The 17,947-nt window shown below is 40.7% G+C and overlaps 1 protein-coding gene and 1 long non-coding RNA gene across 3 annotated transcripts in view; one reads left to right on the plus strand and one right to left on the minus strand.

Moving 5' to 3' along the window:
* LOC121163670 overlaps positions 1-17,947 on the minus strand; it is a 272,948-nt gene that overhangs the window by 193,317 nt on the left and 61,684 nt on the right. The gene's annotated exons all lie outside the window — the stretch shown is intronic.
* On the plus strand, positions 4,221-12,775 carry FAM216B (family with sequence similarity 216 member B). Its single transcript, XM_040991355.1, has 4 exons — positions 4,221-4,295; positions 5,862-5,974; positions 9,901-10,021; positions 12,562-12,775. Exons 1-4 carry the CDS (start codon positions 4,289-4,291, stop codon positions 12,738-12,740), a joined length of 420 nt encoding a protein of 139 aa, XP_040847289.1. The 5' UTR covers positions 4,221-4,288; the 3' UTR covers positions 12,741-12,775.

The raw sequence follows: 17,947 nt of genomic DNA on the forward strand, positions 1-17,947 counted from the left end.
AGATCAGATGCATATCCCTCAGTTTACAGGAAGGTGACTTTGGCCTCTGACCTAGGACTTGGCCTAAGTCCTTTTGTGGCAGACTAAGTCACCTTTCAGCAAAGATTTAAACGCCCCTTGGGATCTCCACGAGGAGGATATACTTCCTACTGCGTTGACTTTTGGACTTGGAAGGTGAGCAGAAGAAAGACTATGTCAATCCCAAGACTAGAATTTCTCCTCTGGGAGTTGCACCTTAACTGTGAGAAGATAGCGGATTTGACCTTGGTAACCCAAGGGCAGAGACACACAGGGAACAACTACCCCAGCTAACTTGTAGGTACACAAGAGGTTAATGGCTATGAAGCAGATGCTTCCCTAAGATCATTTTGTGATGTTTGTCTAGTTTATTTAGCAATAGCAGTGGCTGATAAGCTTGCCATATTAGGTATAGCTGGTTGAGGAATTGTTTCTCTCTGATAAATGAAAGATAAATAAATACAAATGCTCTCCTCAGTGTCATCTTCTGATTTTGAAAGAAGAAATTCAAAATCAGACGTTTTCCATGGGGAAAAAGCACAATTTGTTTAAAGCACAATTTGTTAAAAGATAACATCTCTGTTATCTGTGGATAAATATATCCAAAACCATATGTATTAGTAATGGAGCCTAGAAATATATAGCATGAAGACACTTCCAAAAAAGCCATGGAAAAATAGAATTAAAAGATTAGTTTACTTTGATGCAAAAAAATGAAATGTATGCATAATTTTTCATAATATACAGTCTCCATAAAATTTTTTGAAGTCCCTGTACATGTCTGTAATTTAGTTGACAACTTTCAGAATTATTTCTGTTTTGTGACCAGCTTTCCATTGATGTTCCTGGAAAATCAACTAAAGATGATTCAAGTAGTTGGGCCCCTGCCCTCCATGAAGGAAACCACCTGAATGAAGTTCCAGTTTCCTGACTTTGTCCTGGCCAAGCCCCAAGCATAATGGCCATTTGGGGATGAATCAGCTCATAGAAGATTCCACTTCCTCTGTTTTTATCCCTCTGTCTACCACTTCTGCCTTTCAAATAAATAAATGAAAGAATCACCACAACAAAGAATCTTGGAGAAAACTACAAGGGCATACCACCCAAAGCATGTTCATATTATCAATGATCAATTCGAAGCTTTGATATAAAACTTTAACATGTTTTAAATTTTATATTTCTATGCATGAAGATTTCAGAAGTTACTTTGTCAAGCACAGAAACAACAGTTCTGCACTATCTATGAGTCTGAGAACACTGCCTGTAATTGACAACAATAGCAACACCAGAAGGAAGCAGCACTGTTTATGTAATAGTTGTCTGTGTTGATATTTCAAGTGTCTGTAAAGTTGTCTTGGCAATCTACTATTGAGGGCTCCATTATGTCTTTATTTGATCCATGCTTTTGAAAGCAGGAATGTACGCAGAAGATATTTTCTCGTGAAAGGCCCTAAATTCACATACAGAGTCAGTGTGAATTTGGCCATATCTGCATAGATTTAAGGGCTGGTGTAACTGGCCCACTGGATGTTTAGTCCAAGGAGCTTTATCAGAAGGTCAATGACTTAGTATAATGGAATCAATATCCTACTCCAGAATTACAACCTAAGTCTTTGTGAAACTGGAAATACCCTTTACTCAACTAAATAGTATTCCAATGGGGACACAACACTCCCTGAGGGAAGAAAGAATCAAGATGCATGAATTTTGTCTGTAGGTAATGACTGGATAGGAGGGATAATTTTCTGTTACAGCAGGGTGTGTGTTTCTTGAATTATTTTTAGTTCCTGAGATTAAGGGGAGAAATCATAGACTTCAGGCAACCATGGATTTGTATTCGGTTTTGCTACTTGGTAACTAGTTGTGCCATATAACTTTTTTTTTTTTAGAGAACGATCACTGGTCTCTAGTGACAATTTTTTTCTGTAAATTTTTAAAAATAAATTGGTCTTTAGAATTGTTTTTGAGTTGTCAGTACACCCTCTCTCATCTCATTTGGCATCTTACTTCTTCTCTTCTATGCAGCTTGATATTATAGGGTCAAAACTAAATATTTGACATTTCTTGCAGAGAGGATTCAATGTATTATTCTACCTTAATCTTGGATTCTAATCACAGGTCCCTCTTCCTTACCTAGCATTAGCATTGTTCATGATGTCACATTTACACCATTATTCCATGAAAATGCTTTATTGAACATATCCTAAGTATTAGTATAGGGCAAATGCACACTGCTCAATGTCTTGATATGTCTAATTACTAGGCGTATCAATGTCTTGTAAAGAACACATCATGATATATCCTAAGTATTAGACATACTGAAGTCTTAACCAGTGGGCCCACTGTAGCACCAATGTTTTAGCTGAGGAATAGTATCTTTTCTACAAGTAGTCAAACTGTATTCTCCATAGTAATTAGATTGTGGATATTTATTGTTATTGTCTATAAGTAGTTTTAGCTCTTTTCAACATGTCAAGTTAGTTAGCCTTTTTGGGGTTAAAAACTGTTTCCTTATTCTTAATTCTGCGGCTATTATCCAAATACGTGTCTCCCATTCTCTGACACTACCTTATAGCTAATCAATTATCTCTTAGAAATTTTCAACCTGTGGTGTCAGTAGGAAACACTATATTTCTAAGCCCTTCAGCCTTCTGTCCAACTTCAGCGGTCCTGTAGGTGCTTCTTAGCTCTGTTGTAATGTGTGTTGGAGAGCATCCATTCCCTGTCAGCTTTGTGCTTATCCTCTTAAACCCTTCTCTTTACCACAAAAGACTGAAAAATGCATTTCCTAGAATCCCTAGCCAGCTGGCATCATAAAGGAGGCAGGATGCAGAAGTTTGGAAGAAAGGAAATCTTTATTCTTTCATACTCCTGCTTGCACCTGTGGCCATGACAGCAGTCACTGCCTTGCCAGCCACAGCCACAGCAACAGCAGCGACAACAGTGGCAATGGCAACTGTAACAATAGCAGTACTGGCAAGATCATAGAAACAAGGGTTTGGGATGAGAGCGGTTTGCTGGGGCATTGCTCATGAAGCAGCACTTCATAGGAAAGAGCTGGTTTCATGGTCTTCACAGGCTTGGTGTATAACGATGGCTCTAGGTGAGACGGCAGTTTAATGTCCTCACCAGTCTTTGGATAACCAATATCTGCTACCAATTTCCTGTTAGGACAAGTGCTAGCACACACTGTTAGGAATCAGCGCGTGTGTGTGCCATTAGCAGGTGGTCTTTAGGTGCCATAATGTCCTGGAAAAGCATTTAAGGAAGACTCAGTCAATGATGCCAGCTCTGCACTCAACTGTGTTTTACCTCTTGGTAAAATCTTAGACCCAGTGAGAGATTGTGTGGCATCTGTTAACACTTTCAGACTCTTGTCCATGTCATCTGTGTTTCCCAGAGGATTTCATTCAAATTTTTGATAAAGATACCCATATTTTTATGTCTGTCTAGTCCTTTCTTTTTTCATGATTTAAAACCTATGATTCATCATTTTCATTCCCTGCTTCTTCTTCTACTCGGCATCTTTAGAATTTTGAACATAGGGAGATTTTGCTTGTTTGGTTTGATTTTAGTTCTCAATCGGAACTCTTCATTTTTGTATGTAACTCTGGCACACAAAAGAATGTTTCTTGGAAGTGAAAGCAAGACAGGAGTAAGGACTACTATCAGAATGGGAGGGAGGACATCACTTCAGGCTGGAATCTTGTGCCAGAAGTTCATTACGATCCTGTAACCAAGATCAAACATGGAGAGCATCTTACTCTTCCCCACTCCAAATGAAAATGGGACATTAACAATAGAAAATTTTCCTAGCTTGCTGCCATCAAATTCATGCCCCTGCATCTATATTTAGGTATGGTTCCTTTGTGATTCTGGAAAATAATAATGGGGTTGTTGACTCTCAATCTGGAAAATTCTCATGGAACAACCTATTAGCTGGTAGAAACTTTTTACTTAATATTCAGCATTTGTCTCCATGCCTTTTCTTCCATTGTGTCTGCATACAATATAGATATGGTAGATCTAGAAGTCTACACTTGATTATGCACAAAACTTAAAAGAAAAAAAATAAATTGTGTGGCTAACTGTCACCTAGGAGTAGAGAAAACCAAACTGCCAAACTCCCTGAGTTGTTTGTTTCATCACATGGTGTTGCTTGGATGTCAGCTTATCAACAGTGACTGCACTGCTACCACCCCACGAATAGAGTCTAGCAAAACAACTATATTGGATCTGAACTTCATCTCTTAAAAAGAAGGGAGCTGTAATGCAGGGTAAGTTCCTTTCAAACAAATCTGTCTTTTGTTTCAGAATTATTTTGCAAATTTTTTTTCTTCATGAATTCCCCAGGCATTTTAATCAAATTTTGTCAAAGATCAATTGAGAAGATAAGATGAATTTCTAAAGCAACAGCCCAAGAACAGCACACATGCATTGTCACCACACGAAAGAGATCTGCCATTCCCTTGTGCTATCTGAGGGCAGATAGAATCTTTCCAGCTTTGAAGAATATTTATTCTCTGCTCTGCAGATCTTGGAAATGGGAGAAGGGAAATTGAGATGATCTGAGTACTGGATAGAAGATGGGCTTCAATCACAGAGAATATTAAAAGGAGTTTGCCTTGAATGCTATGGTTTCTGGAGTGTATGCTGAAGGAAAGAAGTATTACATAAAATATTTATAGCTTGACTTAAAGTTTATAGCATAAAAACACAGAAACGTCAACTGATGTATTCCTAATAAATTTCTCTTCCAGAAGATCTGAGCTTCGGATTTGTGAATCCAGAATCAATCACCCTTTATAATACTTTATATGTAATAAATATTCCTTAAACTCTGTGTGTGTGTGTGTGTGTGTGTGTGTGTGTGTGTGTAGGGGGGAATGGGGAGGGAGAATGATGAGAAAGAAAGAAAGAAAGAGAGGAAGAGTGAAACTCATTAGGGGAAGGCAGAAAAAAATAAACCGGCATAAGATGAGAATATTCTACATTTATGTTCCCAGTTAATCAATACAGTGAGGTAGGTAAAACTACTATTGTGAAAATGAAATGACTGAAGCTATCCAATTGGAAAAAAATTCTGCAAGTCTATCTAAATCTAAAAGCCTTGCAGTCTTACTAGAATTTCTTTTCTGTTATTACCACATGGTGCAGGTATTAATAATAGCCTGTTGTGTATAGAGGATTGGTTTACTGTATTTGCTTTGCTATCTTCTTCCTGTTAATGGATGGTGTGCACCGCTGATAAGGGCTAAGGAGTGAGCAGACAGGAGAACGTTCGAGATTTCCACTCTGCCTTGGCAACCCAATGCTTCCTGAATTGTTAATTTTTTATTCTGATATACATCTGAGAGCCTAAGCCTTAAATCATCTGGAAAGGAATCTTAGTCATAGCTGAAATGACTCCTTGTATCTTTGTCAGGCAAGTAGAAAAGAAATACAACTAAGTGTAATAGTTTATTTTATAATACAACACTATAAAATTGCAGAAGCAAATGTACAAGAAATGGAGAATGATGCCAAAGTATACTATACTGCAAAAAATTCATAATTTTTAGAAAACATTTAGAAATATCAAATGATTTGGCAGAGTATACCACACACAAATATGCTGTGACCTCCCTTTTCTAAAACCAATGCAAACATGAAAATAAATACATAAAATGAAATTCTTTAAATGCCAATAATTGTACACAATTGTGTAAAACAAGAAAATGTGGACAATCTTTAACAAGTAGCATTTATGTATATATTTACTTAAGTGAGTATTGACTTAGGTACATCCCCAAAATGCATTGAGTGTAACAAAATGTTATGCTATTCTTTCTTTCCCTTTGGAGGCACAGGACGAAGAATGGGAGAAAACCGGAAAAGACAACAGAGGCTTCGAAATGGTCCACAGATTCCTTGCATCCGAGTTCCTTACTCTGCCTCTGATACTCCATTGATGAAGGTACCAATTTTCTTCAGATGGAGGAATATCACCTCTCTCTCCCCCCAGAAGCTTCAGAATTTTTCTAATTTTTGTTTGTTTACCCAGCTTTGGGGTGAGCAAGTTCCTGGTGCATATTGGAGGTATGAGTGAGGGAATGGACCAGGACTTGCTTGATTTATTATCAAATCCATTTCTTTACAGGAACCCTCTCAAACTATGTCTGTCCTGGCTGATTCTCCAACAGCAGAGGAAACTCCACTACAACATTTAATTCTGGCTTCCTATTGGAGGGCTGTTTTTTCCATTATGTTAAATTTGGTTAAAGCTTTCCTCATAAATATTCTTTGCCAAAATTTAAATTCTTCCCCATCCCCTCAAAGAAAGATGGGTAACAGGGTAAGATTATTAGCAATGTTATCTGTTCTTTTTCATTTAAGAGGTTTAGAATTTTACCATGGATAAAAGCTAATTTTTTGTAAAATGAAATCATAACTCATAACTTAAGATTCTCTTATAAAATGGAAATTCCTGTTATATGTTGCAGCTTTGCTTTTAAAATTGGCTTACAATTTTCATATTGTTCTCAATCATCTGAAAAGGCTTAATTAGTGATTCATAAGTAGAATCCTTTCTCTTCTTCAGCTATATTACCTTTTAAAATATTTAACTCAATCTATAAAACAGAAATGGGTGTCTCAAATTTTGAGATACTTGGTTTTGTTCACTTCAATCTGGATTTATTTTCAGTATTAAGCTTAAATCTCCAGATCCCCCTAAAAATACAACACAGATATTACCTGCACACACAATTCCTAACAGATATGCCACCTTACTCTAGCTTTATCTTTTATTTCATTTTCTCATATTTAGTCTTTACTATATGGTTTTGAAAAATTTGCCATTGGCTTAAGTGGCTTAACCTAGGCTAAATTTATTTTATCTTGAGCCTTCTAAAATGCTGGCACCACTATCGCAGTTCCCCATCTATAAAATGAATGCAACAGATTGCCAATCATATAGGGCTTCTTTAAATAAGGGGCTGATTGGGAGTGCTAGCTAGCTCAGCATATAAGTACTTTTAAAAAATGTCTTAGATATTTTATAATATTTGACGTTTTCCCTTTTCCATTACCCCTAGTTCTATAATATGCTGGTAGCCTCCTAAGTGTTCCATAGTCTGTTTTGCTTCGTTGTCCACGCAAGGTCTGAGTTACCTTTTCAAAATACAAATCAGTCCAGTTCAAAGTATGGCAGCTGGAGTTAGGGAACCCTTCGTTGCAAGCACATGGTAGAGCTGTCTTGTGCATTCCAGCCATTGCTGGTCCCTTCCACTGAATGCCAGTAGTGCTCCTCCCCTTTCCCAGAACTGAAACACTCAAAAAAGTCTCCAGATATTGCCAAATGTTTTTCAAGGTACAAATCATCCACATTGAGAACCACTGCCTTAGTTACAGACATTCAGTGGCTTCTCATATAACAGTCATGATACCTTTTTATACTGGAAAGTTAGGATTGTTAATGTGAAGCAACTGAATATGATATAGTAATAATTGGGAGAAAAACAATAAGCAGAGAAACAGGGAGGATGGGGGGAAGGAGAAACCCCCATGCTTCTAAATCTGTACTGTAAAAAAATGTAAAATATCATTTTTATCTAAATTGAAAAAAATACAAAAAGTCAATTTCTAAATGTTTACCATAGCACAAAATTCTTCTATCATCTTTCTTCACTGAACTCAATAATTTTTTTCAAAATCAGATGCTATGCTGTCTTTCAACTAAAAAAAATTTAGTGTGGGTCCATACATATTCATATATTTAGTGTTCCACAGGAGAATTTATATCACTTTCTCCCTTCTGGCTATAATTAGCCTTTTCTTCTGATTCAGTGAGTCTGATTGCTTATGGTATATGTGACAGAATCACCTGCAAAGCATTTTAAAACAGATTGTGATCCCAGCTCCCCGCCCCTGGAGTAGACCTAAAGGAGATGACCTGGGCGTACCTGAGATTTGGGTCTCTACCGGGTTCCCGGGTTCTGCCCTGTCCCTTGGGACGCCAGGATTCCAGCCCCTTGAGAGAACTTCTCCCCTTTACCCTTCAATCGCAGAGGAGGTAGGCATCTCAGATGGGGCAACTTCCCTGACTTCTACAGGCAGAGGTTGTCTCCTGCTGTCACAGCACCTGCTCACTAATACATCCAACTCTTACCACATACCCAGGGGCTCACCTCTTTTCCTAGCTTACTGAGAAATTTCTACTGAATCATCCAGGGTCCAGACACATCCCACACCTGAGTGTATTCTGGCAGTCTACTTTCTTCAAAAAGGGCAAATGAAATAACAAGGTCTTGGAAATACTTACATTTCTCTCAGTCCAAAACATGGGTCAACTTAGTCTTTAGCTTACTCACTTTCTTAATACAGATGACTCATACACATTAAGGCAAACTAAGGGGAAAGAGTGCCCAATTGTTAATTTGCCATTATTGTACATTAAGTTCTATCTACCATGCTATAGATAGTAATTTGAATATTAGATGTCCCTTCAAAGGACCATGTGGTAAACATTTAACCCCCAAAGCCTCCTGTTAATACTGCTAAAAAGGTAGAAACTTAATTCAATTAATGTTTTTAAAGGTAGGGCTTTAAAAAATTTTATTTATTTTTATTGCAAAGTCAGATATACAAAGAGAAGGAAAGACAGAGAGGAAGATCTTCTGTCTGCTGATTCACTCTACAAACGGCTGCAATGGCTGGGCCTTGGGCCATCTTCGACTGCTTTCCCAGGCCACAAGCAGGGAGCTGGATGGAAAGTGGGGCCACTGGGATTAGAATAGGCGCCCATATGGGATCCTGGTACATGCAAGGCAAGGACTTTAACCACTATGCTACTGCACTGGGCCCAAGATAGGGCTATTTTTTTTTTTAAATCAGAATCACAGAGAGAGAGAGAGAGAGAGAGAGAGAGAGAGAGAGAGAGAGAGAGAGAACACTTCCATATAATGGTTCATTTCCCAAATACTTGAAAAAGCCAGAGCCAGGCTAGGCCAAAGCCAGGAGCCAAGAACTCCATTTGGGTTTCCCACATGGTTTGCAGGGACCCAAGTACTTGGGCCATCCCCCTTCTACTTCCCCAGGCACATTAATTAATTGGTTAATAGGAAGCTAGGTCAGAAGTAGAAAAACAGGAATTCAAATCAACACTCTGATATCAGATGCAGATATGCCAGGCAGAGGTCTAACCTACTATGTTAACATACACACCCCTTGGAAGCAGGGCTTTGAGGGGTAAAGGGATTGCGTTGGGTCACGAGGGTGCAGCCCATGTGAATTAATCCTGGTGGCCTTGTAAGAGACCACACGGACAGCGTCTGTGTGCTGCTGCTTGCCAGATGATGTCTTGAGACACCTCAGGACTCTACCAGGAAAACTGCCTTCATCAGATGCCCAATGTATGGGGGCCCCTCAAGTTGGACTATGAGCCAAAATAAACCTACTTCTTTCTGTACAACTATTTTTCTCAGTTATCTATCTATATCTTTCTCTACATGTTTATTACATCAAGAGAAGCAATTCGTTTCTGTGAAAGATTCGTCGTTGTTTTGAAGAATGTATTTTATTTATTTATTTGAAAGGCATAGTGACACATGTAGAAAGGGAGAGAGAGAGAGAAACAGCGAGATCCTCCTTTCACGGATTCATCCACTCCCAAAATGGCCACAGCAGCCAGGTCTGGGCCAGGCTGAGGGCAGGAACAAGGAGCTCTATCCTGGCCTCTCACCTGTCCTGGCACTCCAATATGAAATGCCAGCTGAGTTGCAAGTGGGAGCTTGACCAGGTATACTACATCATTAGCAACCACCTCCTTCCACACACTCACACACCCCTGGAATGCTGTCGCTCTCCACAGGTGCCTCAAAACCATCTGTTTTGCTCCCACAGGGCCTAACTCAAGGGCAACAGCGCTACTTTTATAGCATCATGAGGATTTATGACTCCAGGCCTCAGTGGGAAGCTCTGCAGATGCGCTACCTTCACAGCCTTCAGCACCAGCAGCTGCATGGTGAGCTCATCTACTTCACCTGAACCCAACACCTCAGCAAGGAATGCTATAGCTGCAGCCAAGTTTCCAGATAAATAATTCACTCAGAAGGGCTTCTGCTTGTCTGTTGTTTTATCAACATGGCTTGCTAGCCAAAGTTTGAGAGTAAATAATATCCCTGGTAACAGAGAACAAGGCCTTATGGTAAGTTGATAGGGTCATAAGGAGGAGGTGTGTGTGGATTGTTAGGTTAGCTACTCTCTGAGATTTGCAGGAGCTTGATCTAGTAGTTCAATCAGTTGGGGTTTGGCAGCGAAGCTTTGGATCCAGCCACAGCTCCGTCTTTTGCTGTCTGTGCAAACTCCAACACTGGCTTTACTCACAGCAATAATATATTTATAGCCCAGACATTTTGATAAGAACTTTATTTCATTTTCTCTTCATTTCAGAGTTGTGAGAAACAGAAGCTCCAACAGGTCACATAATCTCGTCAGCATCTAGCAGATAATAAAGGTCCATGAGGACTTTAGTTAGAGCCACCTGCTCCTAAGATGGTGCATTCCACCCCCTGCTCTGTTGCCTCATCTCTCCCTCCTTAGCCCCCTGGATTTTTATGACTCACAAATGAAATGGCTATGGAAGGGTTATGGGTATCAGTATCTTAATTTTTGTTCCTAATTCTTCCTCCCCACCCAAAGAGATACGAATTCAAGGCAGAAACATAGATCCAGAAAAGAGAGCAGGGTCTGTTTAAGAGACACACAGAGAGAATACACTGTCAGACATGAGTGTGGGCCACCACACACAGTTACTCATCATGAATTGACCAGAGAGTTACCCATGAGAAGGGAGATGGTGAGGATGCCAGAGAAGAATCCATCACATAGCACAGGAAAGCCGAAGGAGACCCTCTTCATGTTAGTAGACTCTTAAGAGATAGGAGGTAATGCCTCAATGAAATATATAAACAGAGGTGAGTTGAGCATGTGTTAGAATTAATGAGAGATTCATGGTGCCTCCATCCAGAGCCTAACTTCCAAGTGAGCAATAAGGCATTTCCTCTGTCCTAGCCCCCGGTGAGACACAGGTGTTTCATGGGAAAGTGGATGTACTATACTGATACATAAGGTATGGAATCACAGTGCAGTGCCATACAGAAATTAGGCAGGGGGTGGGAGGACATGCCTAACTTATTCCTATATAACTCCCTGCCTAGTTCCCCAGTACGAAAAGTTCTTTACACATTATGAGCAACAACCACTGAAAACGTAATTTTTCAGTATCTTCCTTTATAAGAAAATAGTTTCTGTGGCCTGCTGCCCTCTATTGCACTCTTCTGAATTCAGTAGAGTACTTCTTTATAAATAATTACCTAGGTGGCTGACATTCTGGTGCAATGGGTTAAACTGCTGACTGCGATGCCAGCATCCTATATGCGTGCCATTTTGAGTTCTGGTAGCTGTATTTCTAACCCAGCTCCTTGCTATGTGCCTGAGCAAACAGTGGGAAATGGCCCAAGAGCTTGCATCCCTGTCACCCATGTGGAAGACTTGGATGAAGTCTGGTTCATTCTGGCCAGTGTAGCCATTTAGGGAGTGAACCAGTAGATAGAAAAACTTTCTTTCTCTGTCTTTTCCTGTAACTGTGTCTTTTAAACAAATAGATAAACCTTTAAAATAAATTTGTTCACTTGGCATGAGACTATATGCTTTATATTGTCTTTCTTGTTATGCAAGACACAGTTTTTGCAAATTATTTACTAAAACACCATCACTGCAAATACTTATTTTTCACTGAGAGCCTTTTACATGGCAGGCAGTAGTCAGCAAACTGAACGCATGTTGTCCTTTTTAAGACTCAATCACTTCAATGTGGCAGCCATCTTTATAACCTACATTTTACAGGAGGGGAAATAACTGCACAGGGAAGTTGAGTCACCTGGACAGGATCACATTCCTTGTGAGAGGAGGGGCTGAGCTTCAGTTTCATCTGCATCGTGTGTGTAGTGCTGTACAGGCATCATGTAACAGCTCTAATTCCACCACAAAGTTGCATGGAAACCGCTGAGTCCCAAAGCAGAGGTATTGGGGCCCAGGGTACATAACACCTACCTGTTACTTCGTTTAAATGCGTATTTCGTGGCATGATCTTCATGCCTCTAATTCAAAAGTTTCTTTGCAATAGAGTCAGAAATCTACCTTCTCTGGAAGCATAAGACCTGTGTCAGGTGATTCTGTAATAGACAGTCTGCACACCACACTTGGAAAAACACTGAGGGCAAATCCGTTTGTTGTTACTTCTAAGAAAGCTTTGAAATTAAAGATAAGTAACCCCTGCAAAGAGTTTCCTCACTCAAGTCCCTTCCTGATGAGTCAGCATTTAGTAGCTTATTGAATGAGAAAGAAAAAAAAACAGGCAAATATATTTCCTGCCTTCAAAGATCATACCATCTAGACATGCTAACCACCGGAGGAGAAAAAATGTCATTTCCTTTGTGTGACTATTTGCACTTCTCTTGCTTACTTGCTTCATGCCACGGTTGTCTCCTCTGCTTCCCTCAGGCTGTATTACTCAACAGGAAGCCCTGTCCTGTGCCGCTGTACTTAGAGACTCAACCCGGAGAGCAGCAGCCAAGGTTGCATCTCACAGACCTGTTCTCCAGAAGTCTTCAGCCATGGTGGGAAAATGTCCATCAGCCCGACCTGTGGTTCCCCGCAGGGCCCGGAACACAGGGCACTGATCCCTCAGAGGCAGAGGCCATGCAAACATGCTGAAGTGGGCAGACTGCCCAGTTAATCCCAGATGAAGTGTAAGAATAAGAATGAATAATAAAAACAATTTCTGTTATAAACCCTGGACCTAGAAATAATGTCTCTCTCAGTCACATCCATTTTCTTAGCAAGAACAGTTGAGTTTAAAAGCAACGGGGATGAGAATGAGCAAGCTTTGTGGTTGGTATATAATCAAGTGACTTCCAAAACTTTCATATTAAAATCATCCATTGGATTTGAACCACCAAGAGAAATCCCAAGAACAATGAAAGGGGACAGGTGACTAGTGAGTACCAGGATCTCTGTCACAGGGTGGCAACTCTTTGCAAGCCACATTCTGCACATAAGGAATATCCACACACCATGACCACTGCTTTGAATCCCAGCTGCTCCACTTGTAATACAACGTCCTGCTAATGCACCTGGGAAGGCAACAGAAGATGACCCAAGTTACTTAAGCTCCTGCCACCCAGATGGGAGATCCAGATGGAGTTCCAGGGTTCTGGCTTCCACTTAGCTCAACCACAACTGTTGTAACCCTCACCCCTGCTCTGTGCGTGCGTGTGTGTGTGTGTGTGTGTGTAAAACTCTGCCTTTCAAATAAATAAAATTAATCTTTCAGAAAAAAATTCACAAGCCAATAAGAAGTTGGGAGGCTTGTAAAATTGTATCATGTATAATTGGACTCTCCAATTTCTCATCAAGCAATAGCATTCATCTTGGCCCCAAAGTTTTGGGTTCTTACTTGATTCAATCACTGTTGTGCCATGTAGAAATTTGTACTTATCAGTCTTCCACAGCTGGATTCATTCTACACCACTGCAATCAGGCTTGCCATGTAGGAGGATTTGTGCACACACTTTCCACTGCCAAACACTGTCAGCAGAACATGAAATAACTCCATTTTGTGGTCTCAAAAGGTACAGGCAAAGCACACAAGGCTATATATAAGCAGTGCAGTATTATAATAATTATATTTAATAGTTGCTTTCATCTTCAGTGATTTGGAGCAGGGGGCTGTATTAAAAGTTAGCCACCAGTACTCATGCACAATCAACATTTTAAAATGTTTCTTGAGGCTCTGTGGGTTAAGCCACCACTTGTGCCACCAGCAGCCCATTATCGAGCATAAGTTTAAGTCTTGGCTGCTCTGTTTACAGTCCAGGTTTCTATTACAATATCTGGGAAGGCAGTGAAGAAGGTGACCCATGTACTTGTGTCCTGGTCACCCAGTTGGAAGGCTGGGATAGAGTTGCAGGCTCCTAGCTTTGTTCTCTCTCTCTCTCTCTCTCTCTCTCTCTCTCCGTTTCAAATAAATAAATAAAATTAGTTTAAAATTAATCAAAATTCACTTCCTCAGATAGGTATTTACTCCAGCAATTAAGGCAATAGTTGGGATGCTACACTCTGTAATGGAATGCCTAATTTGAAGTCCTGGGTCTGTGCTCCTTTTGTAGCTTCCTGCTAATGTGTGCCTTGAGAAACAATAGGATCTATTTCAAGTTGTTGCGTCCCTGCCGCGCACATGGGAGACTAAACTCTCAGTTCCCAACCTTGGCCTTGCCCAGTCCAAGCCGTTGTGAGTATTTGGAGAGTGAAGAAATGAATGGGAACTCTCTTTCTCTCTCTCTCTAAAGTGAACAAAGTAAATGAAATGCTTCTTCCACACCTTCTTGCTTTTAAATGTTTCACCCTAATCAATCTTAAAGAACTTGCTGTACCATAAAAGGACTATAAACTTACTTGACAAGGATATACAACACTGATCTTAAGGGAAGAAAACTCCATTATCAACAATTGTTATCTTCTCTCTGTAACAGTTAACATAGAAGATTAAAAACATTGCCATACAATTCTGAAGACCCCCATTATGGAGTCTGATATATTAATGGACTTCTCTTTGAGAAACAAAGGCATAAGCGCATGGATGGTTCACTAGTCTGGCATTGACTTTGATGGAGTCATTTGTTCAAACAAAAAGAAGCTCCTTAGTCTATGAAAAACCTAGCCTTGTCTCATGCAATCTGGTGACTATACACTTCCATGTTGGGAAGTACGAGGTAGGCTTAAAGGAAGAAAAGTACTCAAATGGTGCTTGAATGAATGACAAGGTAATCCTCTTAAGGGACAGAAGTGTAGAATAGACCCCAGTTAATCTATACTAATCTCATTATTTCCATGGAGAGATCTACTCCTCTGAACCACTTACATGCACTTTATTGTATCATTCTTTTTCTGATGGACGTTGATATTTGCCGTGTAACCCTTACCTACTGATGCAGAATTTCAAGGAGGCCGCTTGTGATTCTCAGCTACATCCCCGAATCAAAAATCCAAGAAGCATCTTGTTTCTAATAGAGGCTTTTTTTAAAGATTCATTTCTTTTTATTGCAAAGTCAGATAAACAGAGAGTAGGAGAGACAGAGAGGAAGATCTTCCATCTGATCGATTCACTCCCCAAGCGACCGCAACGACAGGTGCTGCATCAGTCTGAGGCCAGGAGCCAGGAACCTCTTACAGGTCTCCCAAGTAGGTACAGGGTCCCAAAGCTTTGGGCCATCCTCAACTGCTTTCCCAGGCCACAAGAAGGGAGCTGAATGGGAAGTGGAGCTGCCGGGATTAGAACCGGCACCCAGATGGGATCCCGGTACGTTCAAGGCGAGGACTTTAGCTGCTAGGCCACCGCACCAGGCCCATCTAGTAGAGGCTTTTAAGAGCTGAATGCCAAGTGAATGGCATAGGTCCAGAATGAGGACACATAGATCTAAGTTGGTGTAGATGATCTCCCTTATTGTCACTCCTTAAGAGAAGATAACACTGCTTCTCTTTTCATCCCCAAACTTGACGTTCCTGAGAAATGTGGTTTATAACAGAGCTAGAACAAAAGTGTTCACCTGGGAGGAAACAGAAAGATGATCCAAAGGGAAGCAGTTAGGAAAGCCTATGACCTTGACCTGTCGGAAGCTCTATGGCTTACTCTCACAAGGAGAATGGATGTTAGCAAAACTTAAAGCCCTGGAGATCAATGACCACTTGGTCTGAAGTTTTCAGGTCCTAGAACAGATCCCAGCCTATAGCAGGTAACCAGTAATTGATACAGTTTTATTGATCCCTTCAGTGGAAGTGGCCTAGGACTTGGCGATGCTGCCCCAGGCCCTCAGGGGAAGCATTCACCTATCAAGGAGAGAGGATAGGTACAGTCTGTCTCAGGTACAGCCAATAGGGAGTGCAGTGTGTATAAACATTTTTGAAAACTGAATAAAGATTGGTGTGCTTGATATTATCACCATGAATCAACAACTGTACACAATACCAAAACATACTGACTTAAAACACTGACCCAGTTTTTGTGATGAGCAATCAGGGCAAGGCTTAGCTTCAGTTTCTGGCCCCTGGTCCCTCACAAGCTGAAATCAAGATGCGAGTCTCATCTGAAGAGTCCATCAAAGGGGGGCCTAACCAAGCTCACTCATGTGGATGTGGGCAGAATTTAATTTCTTGAGACCTGGTGGATTCTGCCTCAATTCCTTCCTGGCTGGGGGCTGCCTTTGGTTCTCTGTCTTACTGGCTTCGTGATTGAGCAGCTCACAAAAGGGAACTTGCTTCACCAAAGTTTCAGAATTAACGGATGAAAGAGTGTGTGGAAGGTGGATGGCATGGCCTTGTAAAACCTTGCACCGTTGCTAAGTTCTGTCCATTAGAAGCAAATCACAAAGTCCAACCCATACCCCACTCACAAAACTAGGGCATTAATTACAAGTGCTACTTCAGAAGCTGTATCCCAAATCCAGGACACAGGTGATAGAAGGACATGCCTCGCGTGCATCATTGAAGAAAATACCATTCTTACACAATCTTGAGAGTGAACCCCACTGCCTACCTCAACACCTTCATGCTAGTCTTGGCAACTGCCACTCACCACATGCATCCGGTGCACTTACGCTGATTTCTGTTCACGCAGAAGACACCAGCCTGAATCTGTCTCCTCGGGTCCGAGGCGCCACACTTCTTCCTGCCAGGACCCTCTTGAAACTTGTTTATTTGGGTCTCAATTTCTACATCTCTTCCCTTTACAAAATCAGCCATCTCGGGTATTTTGTCATAGTAACGGAAAGCTGACTGACACAGCAAACTTGGCAAAACCTGAAGAGCAAGATAAGTGTGCCTCCTGTGGGTTGGGAAGAATCACCAGAAAAGTCTTAAATAGTCCAAGTAAATAAATCACGTATTGCCCAGACCTGAACTGAAGGTGGGACAAATGACATACCATAATGCAGTAAATGAATCTGCTGGAACGATTCCTTTTCCCCAGGACTGGCTTTTGTAAACAGGCATTGTAGTTGTACAAAACCGCGTCTTGGTTTTCCCGACCAGACACGCTTTGTGATGAGGCCACAGGAACATGTCCAAGAGTTCCTGTACCTTTTCAATTACAGTGAGTTGCTAATTACATCGGTGCTTGTAGGGAAAACCATTTTATGAGCCTCATTGACTCTGCTCCCCCTGTCCCCCTCTAAATTACGGTCAATTGCCTGAAATATAACCAATCCCTGTTTTGGAAATCAATCCTCTGTCTGCCTCCAGAGAATTGTCACTCAATTCTATCCATATTAGAGCTATCATACCACACCAGTTACACAATGGAGTCAGTCAGGTCTGAAGAGAGGAACTCCCTGTAGCTACTGAAAGCTGCAGCTTAGGTGCAGGGTCAGAGCAATTACCCACTGTAATGGAGCCAGACACTCAGATGCTCCATGGCGTGAGTTCCTAAGTATGCTCCTGGCTCACAGAGCACAGCAGAGCTGAGGGTAACTGAGAACCTGTTTGTAAATAAAGAATTCCAGAAATTTCCTACTGACGCATGATGTAATGAATACAGAAGGACAGCATCAATGACTTCCAGAAAACACTGTTGAAGACTAGTGATACTTTGCAGGTACAATTCTAGAAGAAAAAAAAAAAACTTAGACCTTTGTTATTAAAGTGTATTACTTACTCAAATGCAGTAAGTTATGTTATTATGTGTTACATATTATAGTTTTGTTTTAAAGTGAAGATCAGAAGGATCATATACTAGAAGTTTTGTTTGTACCACCTGTAAGATTAGGGAGGCAAAGGAGGGTTGAGCATGACGGGGACAGAAGGTGGGGAGGCAGCTGATGGGATCAAATGGCAG

Source organism: Ochotona curzoniae, unplaced genomic scaffold (genome assembly GCF_017591425.1).
Source record: "Ochotona curzoniae isolate NIBS_2020 unplaced genomic scaffold, NIBS_Ocur_1.0 contig_64, whole genome shotgun sequence".
Classification (NCBI taxonomy): Eukaryota; Metazoa; Chordata; class Mammalia; order Lagomorpha; family Ochotonidae; genus Ochotona; species Ochotona curzoniae.

Bases quoted from the DNA above. Each gene is read 5' to 3' on its own strand.
- FAM216B (XM_040991355.1), top strand. The intron at 5,975-9,900 runs GTACCAATTTTC...TTGCTCCCACAG, and splicing joins CTGATACTCCATTGATGAAG to GGCCTAACTCAAGGGCAACA. The intron at 10,022-12,561 runs GTGAGCTCATCT...TGCTTCCCTCAG, and splicing joins TCAGCACCAGCAGCTGCATG to GCTGTATTACTCAACAGGAA.